Consider the following 17,348-nt stretch of genomic DNA (forward strand, 5'->3'; position numbering starts at 1 on the left):
GTAAAATATAATAAATAAATTTATACATATCTACTGGTACCAGACAAGGCAGTGTCATTTCGGTTAACTTTGTGGGGGCGTTCACAGTAAGTGTTTGCGTTTATCTGTCTATTGATCTATATCTATCAATCTGTCTATCTGTCTATCTATATAATGTGCATGTGTGTGTGTTTGTGTGTGTGTGTACGTCTCTTTCTCTGCCTGTGACTGCCTTTTGATTTCTTCCTCTTGTTGATTTTATATTTTATTTTGTTGTATTCTTCTTCTTCTTCTTCTTCTTCTCTTCTTCTTATTTATTTATTTATGTATTTTTTTTATTTATTTTTTTATTTATTTATTTTTTTTATTTTTTTTTAGTTAAAAATATTTCCTGTGTGTTATCTGTGGTGTGAAATTTTGGAGTACAGGTTTTGAGCTTCAGTTCAGATTTATGCTTTGCTTAGTTCAATGAGTTTTCTGTGTTAATGTGCTGTGTCACATTGTTTTTTTTTGTGTACTTTGTGTGTGTGTGTGTGTGTGTGTGTGTGTGTGTGACTCTGGCAGTTATTCAGTTAAATTTCTGTTCACATACTAGTGTGATTTTAGATGAAACAAGAACTTTGTACAATGTAAACTGCAAACTTAGAAGAGAAAAAACTGAACAAAGAAGTTGGACTGTGAAGCAGACTTACATATTATAAATTTATTGCAAATACAAGATATTGTGAATAGTATCTAATCTTCTAACATGTCTTTCTAGAAAGTTGGATAAAGAGGTTTAAAAGGCAAATTCATTTCCTAAAGTATATGTATATATGTGTAATTGAAATGTGTGTGCAGGTGCGTGCACACATACATGTGTTTGTGCATGTGTGTTTGTGTGGGTTAGTGTGAGTGTATGTGTATGGTTGAGTAAAATTATGAGAAGTGGAACAACAATAATAATAACAGTTTAATCTCCGGTGGCTCATAATAAAGTACTTTGAATATGTATTTTCTAAAAAAAAAAAAAAGAAAAAAAAAAGAAAAAAGAAAAAAAAGAATGAATGAATGAATGAATGAATTAATTAATTAATTAAAAAAAGAAGAAAGAAATTGCTGTTACAAGTTACCATACGCATTTTGTGTAAAGAGAAATGTGACACAGCACACACACACACACACACACACACACACACACACACACACACAGAGACTAAAACATCAAGATTAATCCATATTCAATGTCTTCATTTTCTCAAAACAATTGAGGAAGAGGAATAAGTGTTACATAAAATTTAAAAAAAAAAAAAAGAAGAAGAAGAAAAAGAAGAAGAAGAAGAAGAATATAATGAAATAAACAGTCCAAAAACAAAATTCATAGTTTAATATTCCAACCCCATCATTCCCTTACCCCTAAAAAGATTGGGTGCAGGGAACAGGGACTGAACAATTAATTGCCTAGTGGTAATAACATCCGTCTAGGAAGTGAGTGTTCACGGGCTTGAGTCCTAAATATAATACAGACTGGATTTTTACTCCCCACCCCATCCACCATCCAGGAAGTAGATGTTCGCAGGTTTGAGTCCTAAATTTTCAGACTGGGATTTTTTTTTTTTAATTTTTTTTTTAAACATTTTTTAAAATTCCGTTTTGATAAGTTGACATTTTACAACAACAACAACATCTTAATGGACATTTATAAAGAAAAAAAAAAGCATAAATAGACTGATAGAAACAGCCAAGCAGCTGGATTATACATAGGTTAGTTATCATCATGGAGTATTATCATTCATTTCTTAAGACCTTACACAAGCTGTCAAGGAATACAAACTGTCAAGTAACTTATTCTTGGAGTATGTTCACAGTAAGTAAACATCACAATCATTTCTTATGAATATCAATAAAAAGAAAATAAATACGGGTGGTTAATTTTCGTTAATCATGAACAGGTTACTAATCATTTCTGATCAATAATTTGTAAGGCAGCCATCTGGCAGAGAAAATGGTTAAAGTTAATATATGCATTATATTCTTCAATTCTGTATCGAGTTTTTAAATTGTTAAAAAACAACAACTGATATTTGTGGAAAGCTGTCCTCAGTTTTACATAAATATAAGTAATACTTTGCAAACAATATTATAAAACACAAAACAGCATCAGTTGTTATTGTTATATCATGTCCAGGTAACACAAGTGATTCTGTTAACTTTAAATCAGACTGGGATTTTTTACTGCCCACCCCATCCACCGTCTAGGAAGTAAGTGTTCACACGTTTTGAGTCCCAAATAAATATATATATATATACAGACTGGGATTTTTTACTCCCCACCCCACCGTCTAGGAAGTAGGTGTTCACAAGTTTTGAGTCCCAAATATATATATACAGACTGGGATTTTTACTTCCCACCCCACCAGACCCTGAGTGTTGGTCTGGGTGCCAGTCATTTGGATGAGATAACAAACATGTCCCAGAGAGAGAGAGAGAGAGAGAGAGGGGGGGGGGGGGGAGTCTGGGGTGGGGTTAGATTGGAAAAGGAGAGGTGGTCCATAAACTGTATGGTGAGTGTGAGTGTGTATGGTCGTTGTAAATGATGGGTACAGTACCAAATGCTTTTGTATCAGTTACATGAAATATGTGACCTTTTCATGTGTCCCCATGGGGTTTATGGAATTAAAACTTCTATTCATATACAATACATTCACTTCCACCCACCCACATATTATCTCTCTCTCTCATGCACACACACACACAAACACACACACACACAGACACACACACGCACACACACACACACACACACACACACACACATACACACACACTTACGTGGAAGAAGACCAGAATCACCTGAAGCCTGAAAAAATGAAATAGAAAAACTTGTTGTTTTTCTTCTTTTTGTTGTTGTTGGTGGTGGTGGTGTTTTTTTTTTTAATTATTATTATTATTTTTTTTTTTTTTAGCCTAGTGGAAGGAGTGTTTTGAGCTTAATGATTATTCTGATTTTTTCTCTGTGATTTTTTTCCTTCTGTGTGTGTGTGTGTGTGTAAGGATAAACTACTAGCTAAATGTGGTGATATAAAGTCCATGTAGCAGCAGGAGTATGAAGTGCTGTAACTCTCACTTTTGTGTGTGAAGTAATCAGTGGTGTAATTATTCTTGCTGCATGAAAAAAAAGCAAAGAAAAAAAGTCATTCAATCCCAAGCGACAGATGAAATCCTTCACACAGAATGGTGATTGACATCCACTGACTTGTGTAAGCGTAAGCTCTGTGTCATCACACTGTGGCAGCCGCCCTTCGCTTACCAGGATAACTCGTCTGCAGCAGTCGAGGGTGTTAACCCTTTCACCGCCAGTCAATTTAGAGTACAAAATTCCCTTGTAGTATAAACACAGAAAAGACTGTGGCTAAGAATATCTGGGGATTACCATGCGATGTATAGAAAATATGGCATATCCTACCACCGAACATTAAGTGCAGTAGGTTCATGGATAACAGACCAATGAATGGTCACCTTTCAGTGACATGGGTCCTCTACCAAGCCTGTGCATAAATGCGAGCTTGGTGGTGAAAGGGTTAAAAGAGAACAGCATCTTCGCACTGGTGGTGTTATTGTCGTTTGCATGCATTCCATGATGACTCTGTTAGTGTTACCTTTGTTCATAATGTATGACTTGGTTGTTGATTGTTCTTCTGTCTGTGATGCTGGTCATTGTTAAAAGATTTTTAGTAAAAAAAAACAACAACAAAAAAAACAACAACAAAAAACACCCCCCAAAAAACAAGAGAAAAGAAAACGATTTTTTGACTGTTTAGTGCTGAGACAAAAAAAAAACACAAAAAAACAAACAAACAAACAAAAAAAAACCCCCAACAACCCCAGAACAAAACACAAAACAAAGATCTTATTGTTCAGTGTAGACAGAGAAGAAAGGACACTACAAGGGAAAAAAAAATTGATTGTTTAGTGCTCAGACAAAAAGACTAAAAACAGAAGAAAACAAAACAATGATCTTATTGTTCAGTGTCGACAGAGAGGAAAGGACATTACCATCAGTTTGAAGTCCGAAGCTGTTGCAAAGCATGCAGACAGACCCCTTGTGTGTTGCATTATATTGTATTGTGTGGTTGGTGCAATAGCCGAATGGTTACAGCGTTGGACTATTAACCTGAGGGTCCTGGGTTCAGATCTCGGTAACGGCGCCTGGTGGGTGAAGGGTTGAGATGTTTCCGATCTCGCCAGTCAAGGTATGTGCAGACCTGCTTGTGCCTGAACCCAGTTCGTGTGTATACGCAAGCAGAAGATCAAATACGCTTGTTAAATATCCTGTAATCTATGTCAGCATTTGGTGGATTATGGAAACAAGAACATACCCAGCATGCACACCCATGAAAACAGAGTGTGGCTGTCTGCATGGCGGGGTGAAAACGGTCGTACACATAAAAGCCCACCTGTGTACATACGAGTGAATGTGGGAGTTGCAGCCAGGAACGAGGAAGAAGAAGAGGAGTATTATACTGTTATACTACTTTGTGACAATGTATTTGAATGTGCTTTCATATCTGTGAAACTGCATGTTTGGTGCATATCTGTTATGCATGTGTGGGTGTATGTGTGAATGTGTGTCTTCATGCTTTACATTTATTTGCTATTTATCATCATTGTTGTCTTATTTATTTATTTATTATTATTATTATTTTATTATTATTATCATTACTACTAGCTTTTTTTATATTATAATTATAATTTATTTATTTATTTATTTATGTCAGCTTATCTATTATTTATTCACTTTTTTTTTTCTCTCTCAAGGCCTGACTAAGCGCGTTGGGTTACGCTGCTGGTCAGGCATCTGCTTGGCAGATGTGGTGTAGCGTATATGGATTTGTCTGAATGCAGTGACGCCTCCTTGAGCTACTGAAACTGAAACTGTGACAACACTGGTTTCTCCATGTGAAGTTCAGGGTCCTTTTAGCAGGGGAGAGCATGTTGCCACATCGCAGAATGACCCTTACATTTTCAGGGTTTTTTTCTTTTCCCCCTTTTCCTGTTTCCTTGTGTATATTTTGTTTTACTATCAAAGATTTTTCTACAGAATCTTACCATGGAAACTCATGCCGTGGGTCTTTTCTTTTTCTTTTTTTTTTTCACCTGTGTTTAGTTGTTTTTTTGTGTGTTTTTTTCACCTGTGTTTAGTTCATACTACACACGGAACCTCAGTTTGTTATCTCATCCAAATGATTGGCAGACCCCAGACTATCATAACTCAAGGTTTTTGTGGACTGGGAAGTAAAAATCCCAGTCCGTATATCTTTGCTGCTGTGGGTTCTTTAACGTGTGTGGAAACTCAGTTTATCATCTCATCTGATTGACTGTGACACACTTGACCGCCTGTCAAGGGTGGAGTGGTAGTGGGAGTAAAAATGCAAGTCCATTATATCGCGCTCGAATTCTTTGGACACTCGCTGCCTAGTTTGCTGCATTACCACTAGTCTGTTGCCCCATGTGCGTGCAACACATCACCTGCACATCTAAAAGCATATTGTTCTAAAAAATGATTTTTGAAAGTACACCCTTCACCCCTCTCCCCCCCCACCCCACACACAAAAAAAGAAGAAAAAAAAAGAATCGCACTGTCTTGTGAAATCAGTTGCATCACTCAGATGTCATTCACTCCCTTATTTCATGAAATTGTTTATTCCACAGGTTCTTTCCAATATTTAGAGTGGGTTTTTTTGTTGTTTTTTTGTTTTGCTTTTTCTTTCCATGGATTCTTTCCTAATATTTTTGCTTTCATTTGTAACAAAAGAAAAATTCAAATTACTTTTTTTAATAGTTTAGTTTTCAAGAAGTGTGTGTGTGTGTTTGTGTGTGTGTGTGTGTGTGTGTGTGTGTGTGTGTGTGTGGTGTGTTTTCTTCTTCTTCTTGAAATGTTGTTCTTCTTTGTCTTCTTCTTGACACAGTCTTCTTCTTCTTTGTCTTCTTCTACTTCTTCTTCTTCTCGACACAGTCTTCTTCTTCTTTGTCTTCTTCTACTTCTTCTTCTTCTCGACACAGTCTTCTTCTTCTTCTTCTTCTTCTCCTCCTCCTCCTCCTCCTCCTCCTCCTCCATCTTCCTCTGTTCTTTTTCTTCTTTTATTATTATTATCATTAGTAATGTTGCTGTTATTTTTATTAATATTATTTTTTTTATTCCTATTATACCTCTGTTCTTATTGTGCTTTTAGTATTATTATAATCAGTGATTTTGGCTATTATTTGTATCATTCCTATTATTATTCTGCCCTGTGCACTGCATGAACGCACTGCAATGTTCCAGACTTGGGCAGGGCCTACGAAGGGAAGCAGATCGTCAGGAAAGTGCGTGCGGGTCTGACAGCAGAGACTCAGGGTGGTGGTGTTCCTCAGACTGCTGCGCTGTTGACTGCTGTTTGGGGAGGCCTACGAAGGGAAGCAGATCGTCAGGAAAGTGCGTGCGGGTCTGACAGCAGAGACTCAGGGTGGTGGTGTTCCTCAGACTGCTGCGCTGTTGACTGCTGTCTGGGAAGGCTCGCTGCAGACACCGCAGACACTGCCTGTGTGTGTTGCCTGACAGACAGCTGAGCTGTTTGAAGGCTGAAGGTCCAGCACCGCTGCCAACATGCCGGTGGAGGTAATGGTGATAATGATAATAAGGGGTGTGGGGGGTGGGGGGGGAGGAATGATGATGGTAATGGATTCTTATGTAGCACACTATCCAGAAATATTCTCTAGGTGCTTTACAAAAAACACTTTAGTTTACATGATATATATTCGTACATCGATATTACGTGCACGCACCAAAATATGACCAACAAATTACACACACACACACACACACACACACGTATGCGCGCACACACAATGCATACATACATTTTAACATATGTACATTGCAACTGCCCTCCACACATAGGCACACACACATACACAGACGCGCGTGCACACACGCGGACGCGCGCGCGCGCACACGCACACACACACACACACACACACACACACACAGGTAGGAAGCCGGTTTCGATCAGAGTGATCAGTATGGCAGGGATAAATGTGTCATTGCGTGTGTGTGTGTGTGAGAGAGAGAGAGACAGACAGACACTTTATAAATTAATGAACACAAAAAATGGTTGTAGGCTATGTAAATGATACATGAAATTACATCAACATTTTGTTCCTTTGTTGTTCAAAGCCTCCAGATATCACCAGTTCTTAGGAAAAAAACCAACAACCCATTCCTCTTCTTTTTCGTAGTAATAGTAGAAGTAGTAATAGTAATCTTGTTGTAGTTAGTTGTAGTAGTTGAAGTAATAGTAGTATTATTGTTTTCATGGTGGTGTTATTATTGTTCTTTTGTTGTTATTGTTATTACTATTACTACCATTATTGTCATCATTATCATAATCATTATAATTACTATTATTATAATTATAAGCATTATCATTGTTATTGGTAGTAGTATCAGTATGATCAGCATTCATTCGATTCATTGTCATTATTACCATTATTGTCATCATTGTCATTATCAACATTATGGACAGTATCATTATCATCATCATTATTAATGTTTTGGTTATTTGTCACCAGCCGTCGGAGCAGTGGCAGTATGGGACGGAGGTGATAGCGCTGTACAACTTTGAGAGCAAGACGGGCAAAGACCTGGCCTTCCGGAAGGGCGACTTGCTGATGATCCAAAAAGCCACGTCGGTATGTCCTGTCAACATAACGATGATGATGATAATAATAATAGTAATGATAATATTGGTAATGAATATGATTTATACAGTGCATTTCTCTGAGTTAATTCAGACTCTATGCTGCACTGACAATCAACCATTTACATACACACCACATAACTAACCACACTCAACCATACACAAACATGCACCCATGAACATAAAAAAAAACCCAACAAAAAACAGATCAAATTTACTGTGGAGAAAGGAAAAAACCAACCACACAAAATGTCTTATTGAATGGATGAATCTTTAGCTGAGATTTGAACTGAGGGAGTGTTTGTTGTGACTGATAACAAATTCATTGATATCAGTCAAAAATGTATTGGTTTCAGTAAAATTATCAAATTTCCCGTTGACACAGATTTAGAGTGGAATGTTTAAGCATATTTTTAAGCCTTCAAGGTGCTGATAAAGTGATATATATATATATATATATATATATATATATATATATATATATATACACACACATATATATATATATATATATATATATAAAATTATTATTCATTGTTTAACCTCCAACAGGACCCAAATTGGTATGTTGCGAGTCATGCCAGTGGCGGGAAGTGCGGAATCATTCCAGCCAACTATGTCAAGCCTCGGAAAGTGGTCACTCTGCACGCTATGCCGTGAGTGGAGTGCTAGATTTATGTTTGTTTCGTTTGGTTTGGTTTCAGGGTTTTTGTTGTTGTTGTTGTTGTTGTTTGTCGTTTTGTATTGATTTTTTCCACAGGCATTTTCTTGCTCTTTCTCTGCCTCTGGACCTTACTCTTGGAAGGAGGTGTATACCACTTTTGCTTTGTCAGATCTCTGCACTCAGCTCTTTGAAGTCTGGTCTTGAAACCTGCCATTTGTTGAAATAGCAACTCCCCCCCCCCCCCCCCCCCCCCCCGCCCCTTTTGTCTACATTTTCTCTGGCTTCCTACACGCATTACGCATTACGTGTGTTTTTTGATGTGTGTAAAATTTGCCTTTCGTCGGTCTGAATCAGAGCCTGTGAATGGCTGGTTTGACTGTAAGTGCTCTGATTTGTCTGAGCACAAGATTCAGTGCTGTCTTCTTTTAATTATTATTGTTGTTATTATTATTGTTATTAATAATGATAATGATAATAATAATATTGTTGTTGTTGTTATTCAAATCCTTATTATTATTTGCTTGCTATATTATAATCACTGTTGTTTCTAGTAGTAGTGGTACTAGTTGTACAAGTAGTTGTTTGTTAAATCATTTGTAATGTGTTAGATCTGGGAAGCCTTTTTTTTTTTCTTTTTTTTCTTTTTCTTTTTCTTTGTGTGTGTGTGTGTGTGTGTATGTGTGTGTGTGTGTGTGTGTGTATGTGTGTGTGAATGGTTGGGTCAGGGTATGCAGGATGCAGGGGTCATCTTTGTGGTGGTGTTGTCGAGAGGAAGATGGGGAGATAAAGCGATGTGTTGGCGTTCGCTGTGAGGGCCGGAAGCTGTTCTCTTGTTGCCGTTGTGGAGTTCTGTTAGGACACTGCGGCTGCTCTTTCCACAACGGGAGCTGCATTTCCTTACTGTGTTTTTTTAAGTAAAGGATGTTGGACACGTCATCGTTTCCTTCAAAATGTTTCACACGCACTCGCAAAAAAAGCCTATTATATATGTATGTGTTGTGCTTTGTGTTTTTGATGTTAATTGTTTCTGTTGTCAAAGTTTTCCTGTTGATTGCCTTCATGACTGATCACTTCATGACGATAACAATAAGAATGATAATGATGATGATGACATTTATACAGATAATGATGAGAATAAGAATAAGGAAATGAAATAGATAAATAAAAAAAACCCAGTGGTAACAATAATAATGATATAATAAGGATAATATCAATAATTATATCTAGATAACACCTACTGCTACTACAACTGCTACTTGTGACAATGACAATTATGATGACAGTAATGACAATAATACATCTAAGCAGTTGAAAGCACTTTACAATATTGAATAGTCAGTCAGTCAGACACAAACTGGAACACACACACACATGCACACGCTCACACACAACACATACAGACATGCATGCATGTGCCCCCCCCCCCACTCCCCCACAATCCCCCTTCCCCCCACATGTGACAACCCTTCCATCCCCCCCATCAGTTTATTCTGTCTGAATGAAATGGTTTGGACCTAACCCATCAGTTTATTGACCATGTCTGAATGAATAGTTTGACCTAACCCATCAGTTTATTCATTATGTCTGAATGAATGGTTTGAACCTAACGCATCAGTTTTTTCATTATGTCTGAATGAACCGGTTTGGACCTAACCCATCAGTTTATTCATTATGTCTGAATGAACCGGTTTGGACCTAACCCATCAGCTCATTCATAATGTCTGAATGAACCGGTTTGGACCTAACCCATCACTTTATTCATTACCTCTGAATGAACCGGTTTGGACCTAACCCATCAGTTTATTCATTACGTCTGAATGAACCGTTTTGGACTTAACCCATCAGTTTATTCATTACGTCTGAATGAAACAGTTTGGACCTAACCTATCAGTTTATTCATTATGTCTGAATGAACGGTTTGAACCTAACCCATCACTTTATTCATTATGTCTGAATGAACGGTTTGAACCTAACCCATCAGTTTATTCATTATGTCTGAATGAATGGTTTGACCTTACCCATCAGTTTATTCATTATGTCTGAATGAACCAGTTTGGACCTAACCCATCACTTTATTCATTATGTCTGAATGAACTGGTTTGGACCTAACCCATCAGTTTATTCATTATGTCTGAATGAACCGGTTTGGACCTAACCCATCAGTTTATTCATTATGTTTGAATGAACCAGTTTGGACCTAACCCATCAGCTCATTCATAATGTCTGAATGAACCGGTTTGGACCTAACCCATCACTTTATTCATTACCTCTGAATGAACCGGTTTGGACCTAACCCATCAGTTTATTCATTACGTCTGAATGAACCGGTTTGGACCTAACCTATCAGTTTATTCATTATGTCTGAATGAACGGTTTGAACCTAACCCATCACTTTATTCATTATGTCTGAATGAACGGTTTGGACCTAACCCATCACTTTATTCATTATGTCTGAATGAATGGTTTGGACCTAACCCATCAGTTTATTCATTATGTCTGAATGAATGGTTTGACCTAACCCATCAGTTTATTCATTACATCTGTATGAACCAGTTTGGACCTAACCCATCACTTTATTCATTATGTCTGAATGAACCGGTTTGGACCTAACCCATCAGTTTATTCATTATGTCTGAATGAACCGGTTTGGACCTAACCCATCAGCTCATTCATAATGTCTGAATGAACCGGTTTGGACCTAACCCATCACTTTATTCATTACCTCTGAATGAACCGGTTTGGACCCAACCCATCAGTTTATTCATTACGTCTGAATGAACCGGTTTGGACTTAACCCATCAGTTTATTCATTACGTCTGAATGAAACAGTTTGGACCTAACCCATCAGTTTATTCATTACGTCTGAATGAAACAGTTTGGACGTAACCCATCAGTTTATTCATTATGTCTGAATGAATGGGTTTGGACCTAACCCATCAGTTTATTCATTATGTCTGAATGAATGGGTTTGGACCTAACCCATCTGTTAATTATGTCTGAATGAATGGTTTGACCTAACCCATCAGTTTATTCATTACGTCTGAATGAACCGGTTTGGACTTAACCCATCAGTTTTTTCATTACATCTGAATGAAACAGTTTGGACCTAACCTATCAGTTTATTCATTATGTCTGAATGAACGGTTTGAACCTAACCCATCACTTTATTCATTATGTCTGAATGAACGGTTTGGACCTAACCCATCAGTTTATTCATTATGTCTGAATGAATGGTTTGGACCTAACCCATCAGTTTATTCATTATGGCTGAATGAATGGTTTGACCTAACCCATCAGTTTATTCATTACATCTGGGTGAACCAGTTTGGACCTAACCCATCACTTTATTCATTATGTCTGAATGAATGGGTTTGGACCTAACCCATCTGTTAATTATGTCTGAATGAATGGTTTGACCTAACCCATCAGTTTATTCATTACCTCTGAATGAACCGGTTTGGACCTAACCCATCAGCTCATTCATAATGTCTGAATGAACCGGTTTGGACCTAACCCATCACTTTATTCATTACCTCTGAATGAACCGGTTTGGACCTAACCCATCAGTTTATTCATTACGTATGAATGAACCTGTTTGGACTTAACCCATCAGTTTATTCATTACGTCTGAATGAAACAGTTTGGACCTAACCTATCAGTTTATTCATTATGTCTGAATGAACGGTTTGAACCTAACCCATCACTTTATTCATTATGTCTGAATGAACGGTTTGGACCTAACCCATCACTTTATTCATTATGTCTGAATGAACGGTTTGGACCTAACCCATCACTTTATTCATTATGTCTGAATGAATGGTTTGGACCTAACCCATCAGTTTATTCATTATGTCTGAATGAATGGTTTGACCTAACCCATCATTTTATTCATTACATCTGAATGAACCAGTTTGGACCTAACCCATCACTTTATTCATTATGTCTGAATGAACCGGTTTGGACCTAACCCATCAGTTTATTCATTATGTCTGAATGAAACGGTTTGAACCTAACCCATCAGTTTATTCATTACGTCTGAATGAACCGGTTTGGACCTAACCCATCAGTTCATTTATTACGTCTGAATGAACCGGTTTGGACCTAACCCATCAGTTTATTCATTACGTCTGAATGAACCTGTTTGGACTTAACCCATCAGTTTATTCATTACGTCTGAATGAAACAGTTTGGACCTAACCTATCAGTTTATTCATTATGTCTGAATGAACGGTTTGAACCTAACCCATCACTTTATTCATTATGTCTGAATGAACGGTTTGGACCTAACCCATCACTTTATTCATTATGTCTGAATGAATGGTTTGGACCTAACCCATCAGTTTATTCATTATGTCTGAATGAATGGTTTGACCTAACCCATCATTTTATTCATTACATCTGAATGAACCAGTTTGGACCTAACCCATCACTTTATTCATTATGTCTGAATGAACCGGTTTGGACCTAACCCATCAGTTTATTCATTATGTCTGAATGAACCGTTTTGGACCTAACCCATCAGTTTATTCATTATGTCTGAATGAACCGGTTTGGACCTAACCCATCAGCTCATTCATAATGTCTGAATGAACCGGTTTGGACCTAACCCATCACTTTATTCATTACCTTTGAATGAACCGGTTTGGACCTAACCCATCAGTTTATTCATTACGTCTGAATGAACCGGTTTGGACTTAACCCATCAGTTTATTCATTACGTCTGAATGAAACAGTTTGGACCTAACCCATCAGTTTATTCATTACGTCTGAATGAAACAGTTTGGACGTAACCCATCAGTTTATTCATTATGTCTGAATGAATGGGTTTGGACCTAACCCATCAGTTTATTCATTACGTCTGAATGAAACGGTTTGGACCTAACCCATCAGTTTATTCATTACATCTGAATGAAACGGTTTGGACCTAACCCATCCCTTTATTCATTACGTCTGAATGAACCGGTTTGGACCTAACCCATCCCTTTATTCATTACGTCTGAATGAACCGGTTTCGACCTAACCCATCCCTTTATTCATTACGTCTGAATGAACTGGTTTGGACCTAACCCATCCCTTTATTCATTACGTCTGAATGAACTGGTTTGGACCTAACCCATCCCTTTATTCATTACGTCTGAATGAACCGGCTTGGACCCGGATCCCAGGTGGTTTCACGGGAAGATCAGCCGGTTGGATGCCGAGCGACTGCTGCAGCCCAGGAGGGAGGGTCTGTTCCTGATCCGGGAGAGCGTGCAGCACCCGGGGGACTACACGCTGTGCGTGGTCAGCCAGGGCCGCGTGGACCACTACCACATCCTCTACCGCAACAACGCCCTCACCGTTGACGAGGACTCCTACTTCAAGAACCTGGATGACCTGGTGAAGGTAGGGTTCATGGGGTGGTGGTGGTGTGAGTGTGGGGAGAAGGGGGGTCGGGGGGGGAAGGAAGTGTGGTTGTGTGTGCATGTGTGTAAAATGCATGTAGAGAGAGTGAAGCAACAACGCCCTCACCGTTGACGAGGAGTACTACTTCCGGAAACTGGATGAGCTGGTGAAGGTAGGGTGTGTGCGGGGGAGGGGGGGGGGGGGTGAGTGGGGGGAGAAGGGGGGGGGGGGGAGGAACTGTGGTTGTGTGTGTGTGTGTGTGTAAAATGCATGTAGAGAGAGTGAAGCAACAACACCCGCGCCCTCGATGAGGAGTCCTACTTCAAGAACCTGGATGAGGTGGTGAAGGTAGGGGGTGTGTGTGTGTTGGGGAGGGGGGGTGAGTGGGGGGGGGGGGGAGGAAGTGTGGTTGTGTGTGTGAGTGAGTGTGTGTGTGTGTAAAATGCATGTAGAGAGAGTGAAGCAACAACGCCCGCACCGTCGATGAGGAGTCCTACTTCAGGAACGTGGATGAGCTTGTGAAGGTAGAGTGAGGGGGTTGGAGGTGGGGAAAGGGGGGGGGGGGGGAGGGCCGGGTGTGTGTGTGGTGTGGTGCGGTTTGTTTGTCTTTTGAAGTGTGCGTAGAGAGACTGAATCAAGTTTCAGGAACCTGGACGAGCTTGTGAAGGTAGGGTAGGGGGGTGGCGGTGGGGTATATGTGTGTGTGTGTGTGTGTGTAGAGAGAGAGAGTGGAGCAACAACGCCTCCACTGTCAGTGAGGAGTCCTGCTTCAGGAACCTGGGGTGTGTGTGTGTGTGTATGTCTGTGTGTGTGTGTGTGATGTCAAGTGATGTGTTGCGAACTACTAGTGCCTCAACAACATCAGCAAAAGTCAAGAGAGAAGGCAATAGTTAAAAGGTAACAGAGTGAACCAACAATATCACAGATGATTACGAACCTGGATGACCTGGTGAAGTTAAGGTGGTTTTTTGTTTTTGTTTTTTCAGGGGGGGTGGGGGGGGCATGGGGGGTGCAGGGGGGAGTGGGAGAGGGGAGGGGCAGGAGGATGTGTGGATGGGTGTGTTTTATAATGTGTCAGAAGGTTGGGGGGTGGGAGGGGCGTGTGTTGTGAAATGTGTCAGAAGGTTGGGGGGTGGGAGGGGCGTGTGTTGTAAAATGTGTCAGAAGCTTGGGGGGTGGGAGGGGCGTGTGTTGTGAAATGTGTCAGAAGGTTGGGGGGTGGGAGGGGTGTGTGTTGTGAAATGTGTCAGAAGGTTGGGGGGTGGGAGGGGTGTGTGTTGTGAAATGTGTCAGAAGGTTGGGGGGTGGGAGGGGTGTGTGTTGTAAAATGCGTGTGGAGAGAGAGTGAAACAACATTGCCCTCATTGGTGATGGGATGTCCTACTTCTGCAACCTGGGCAAACTGGTGAAGGTAGTGTGTGCATGTGTGTGTGTTTGTGTAGGAGCGGGGGTGGTTGTGTGTGTGGTGGTGTGTGTGTGTGTGTAGAGAGTGAAGCAACAGTAACTTCACTGTCAATGAGGAGTCATATTTCAAGCGGGACAGTTTGGTGAAGGTAGGGTGTGGTGTGTGTGTGTATGTGTGTGTGTGTTTGTGCATGTGTGTGTGTGAGAGTGTGTGTGTCTTTGTATGTGTGTCTTTGTGTGTGTGTGTGTTTGTGCATGTGTGTGTGTGTGTCTATGTGTGTCATGTCATGTGATGTGCTGTGGACTACTGGTGCCTCAACAACAACAGAAAGATGTGTAGGTATAGTTAACAGGTAACAGAGTGAAGCAACAACGCACTTACTGTAGATGTGGAGTTCCACTTCAAGAACTGGACTAGCTGGTGAAGGTACGGTAGGGGGATAGTATGTGTGTGTGTGTGTGTGTGCGCGCGCGCGCGCGTGTGTGTGTGTGCAGAGGTGCCAACTGTTACAATTTGGCTGTATTTTGTTTCGCTCGATTGCAATTTGTTTCAATGATATGCCATCATGAAAATTGTTACGACAAGTTCATTTTCAATGACAGTTTCAGTTTCAGTTTCAGTAGCTCAAGGAGGCGTCACTGCGTTTGGACAAATCCATATATGCTACACCACATCTGCCAAGCAGATGCCTGACCAGCTGTGTAACCCAACGCGCTTAGTCAGGCCTTGAGAAAACAAAAGAAAAAAGAAAAAGATAAGTAAATAAATAATGATTATGATATATATATAAAAAAAAATAAAAAAAAATAGTAGTAATGAAAATAATAATACAATAATAATAATGATAAATAAATAAATAAGACAACAATGATGATAAATAAGCAAATAAATGTAAAACATGAAGACACACATTCACACATACACCCACAAATTGCATAACAGATGTGCACCAAACACGCAGTTTCACAGATATGAAAGCATATACATATAAATATGTCAAATACATATAAACGTACATGAGCTCCAACACACATACACACACACACACACACACACACACACACTACCCTGCACCTCCTCTACCCCCCTCCTCCACACACTCATTTCTAGTCTATGTATCGCAGCTTCCATGGCACACACACACACACACACACACAAAACACAACAAAAAACAAAAAAACGCACACACACACACACACACACACACACAGATGAACGCTTGTACAAGCACACACACACACGCCCATATCTCCCACCCCCAACCCCACACACATATATACAAAGATATATATATAATATATACGTTCCAACATTTCAATGACAAAACATGGTCACATGCTTTCCTGTCATAACATCACCCAGATGCTTCAGACCTATCGATCACAAGACTAGGGCTGTCACTACTAACCTTCTTGTTCTCACGTGATGATGCTCAGCTAATTGTATGCATGTTTTCATTGAAACAGCATTGAGTGGACCAATCAGCGTCATTTTTGCCTGAATAAGAGAGAACGTGGCTGAATCAAATCGCGTCTCGGTCAAACAGCGTCTGTGCCCGTTCGCTGATGTGGCTCGGAGTCTGAGCGTTCCTACTAAATTCCAAATGTTCCTAGCAAATTTCCTGATTGTTCCTACAAACACTTGACAGGGGTTATCATCTGTGTGTGCATGTGTGCGTGTGTGTGATGTCATGTGATGTGATGTGTTGTGAACTACTGGTGCCTCAGCGACGTCGGCAGAAGTCAAGGTATAGGTAATGGGTAACAAAGTGAAGCTCTCACCGTCAACGATGAGTCCTATTCAGGACGAGCTGGTGAAGGCAGGGGATTGTGTGTAGGGGCAGAGGGTTTTTGTGAAGGGGAGATACAGTGCAGTGCAATACAATACAATGCAATACAGTACAATGAAATCCAATACAACGCATACAGCACAATACAATGCAACACAATACAAAAAGGCTCATGCGAGAAACCTTTGTCGTTGCGTTCACCAAACTCCACACGCTTCATCATGGTGGCCGTAACACAGTTGTTTGGTTGGTGTTGTTTGGTTTTTTTGGGTTTTTTTTTTCATTACTTTTTCTTTTCCACCAACACCTTCCACCTCTGCCCCCCCCCCCCCCCCCCTTTCCCCCCTCCCTTCCCCGCACTTCTTCCTGCCTCCCATGTAATTTTTCCTTCCCCACCCCCACCCCCAC

The 17,348-nt window shown here is 40.0% G+C and overlaps 1 protein-coding gene across 2 annotated transcripts in view; it reads left to right on the forward strand.

Moving 5' to 3' along the window:
* The window catches only part of LOC143296886 (tyrosine-protein kinase CSK-like), a 62,009-nt gene that overhangs the window by 10,538 nt on the left and 34,123 nt on the right, over positions 1 to 17,348 (forward strand). For both annotated transcript variants that reach the window (XM_076608871.1, XM_076608872.1), the window contains exons 2-5: positions 6,284 to 6,616; positions 7,570 to 7,689; positions 8,250 to 8,353; positions 13,527 to 13,746. In XM_076608871.1, the coding sequence (XP_076464986.1) occupies positions 6,605 to 6,616; positions 7,570 to 7,689; positions 8,250 to 8,353; positions 13,527 to 13,746 (456 nt within the window). In that variant the 5' untranslated portion in view covers positions 6,284 to 6,604. The remainder of the gene's footprint in view (positions 1 to 6,283; positions 6,617 to 7,569; positions 7,690 to 8,249; positions 8,354 to 13,526; positions 13,747 to 17,348) is intronic.

The sequence above is a fragment of the Babylonia areolata genome, chromosome 22 (assembly GCF_041734735.1).
Source record: "Babylonia areolata isolate BAREFJ2019XMU chromosome 22, ASM4173473v1, whole genome shotgun sequence".
NCBI lineage: Eukaryota > Metazoa > Mollusca > Gastropoda > Neogastropoda > Buccinidae > Babylonia > Babylonia areolata.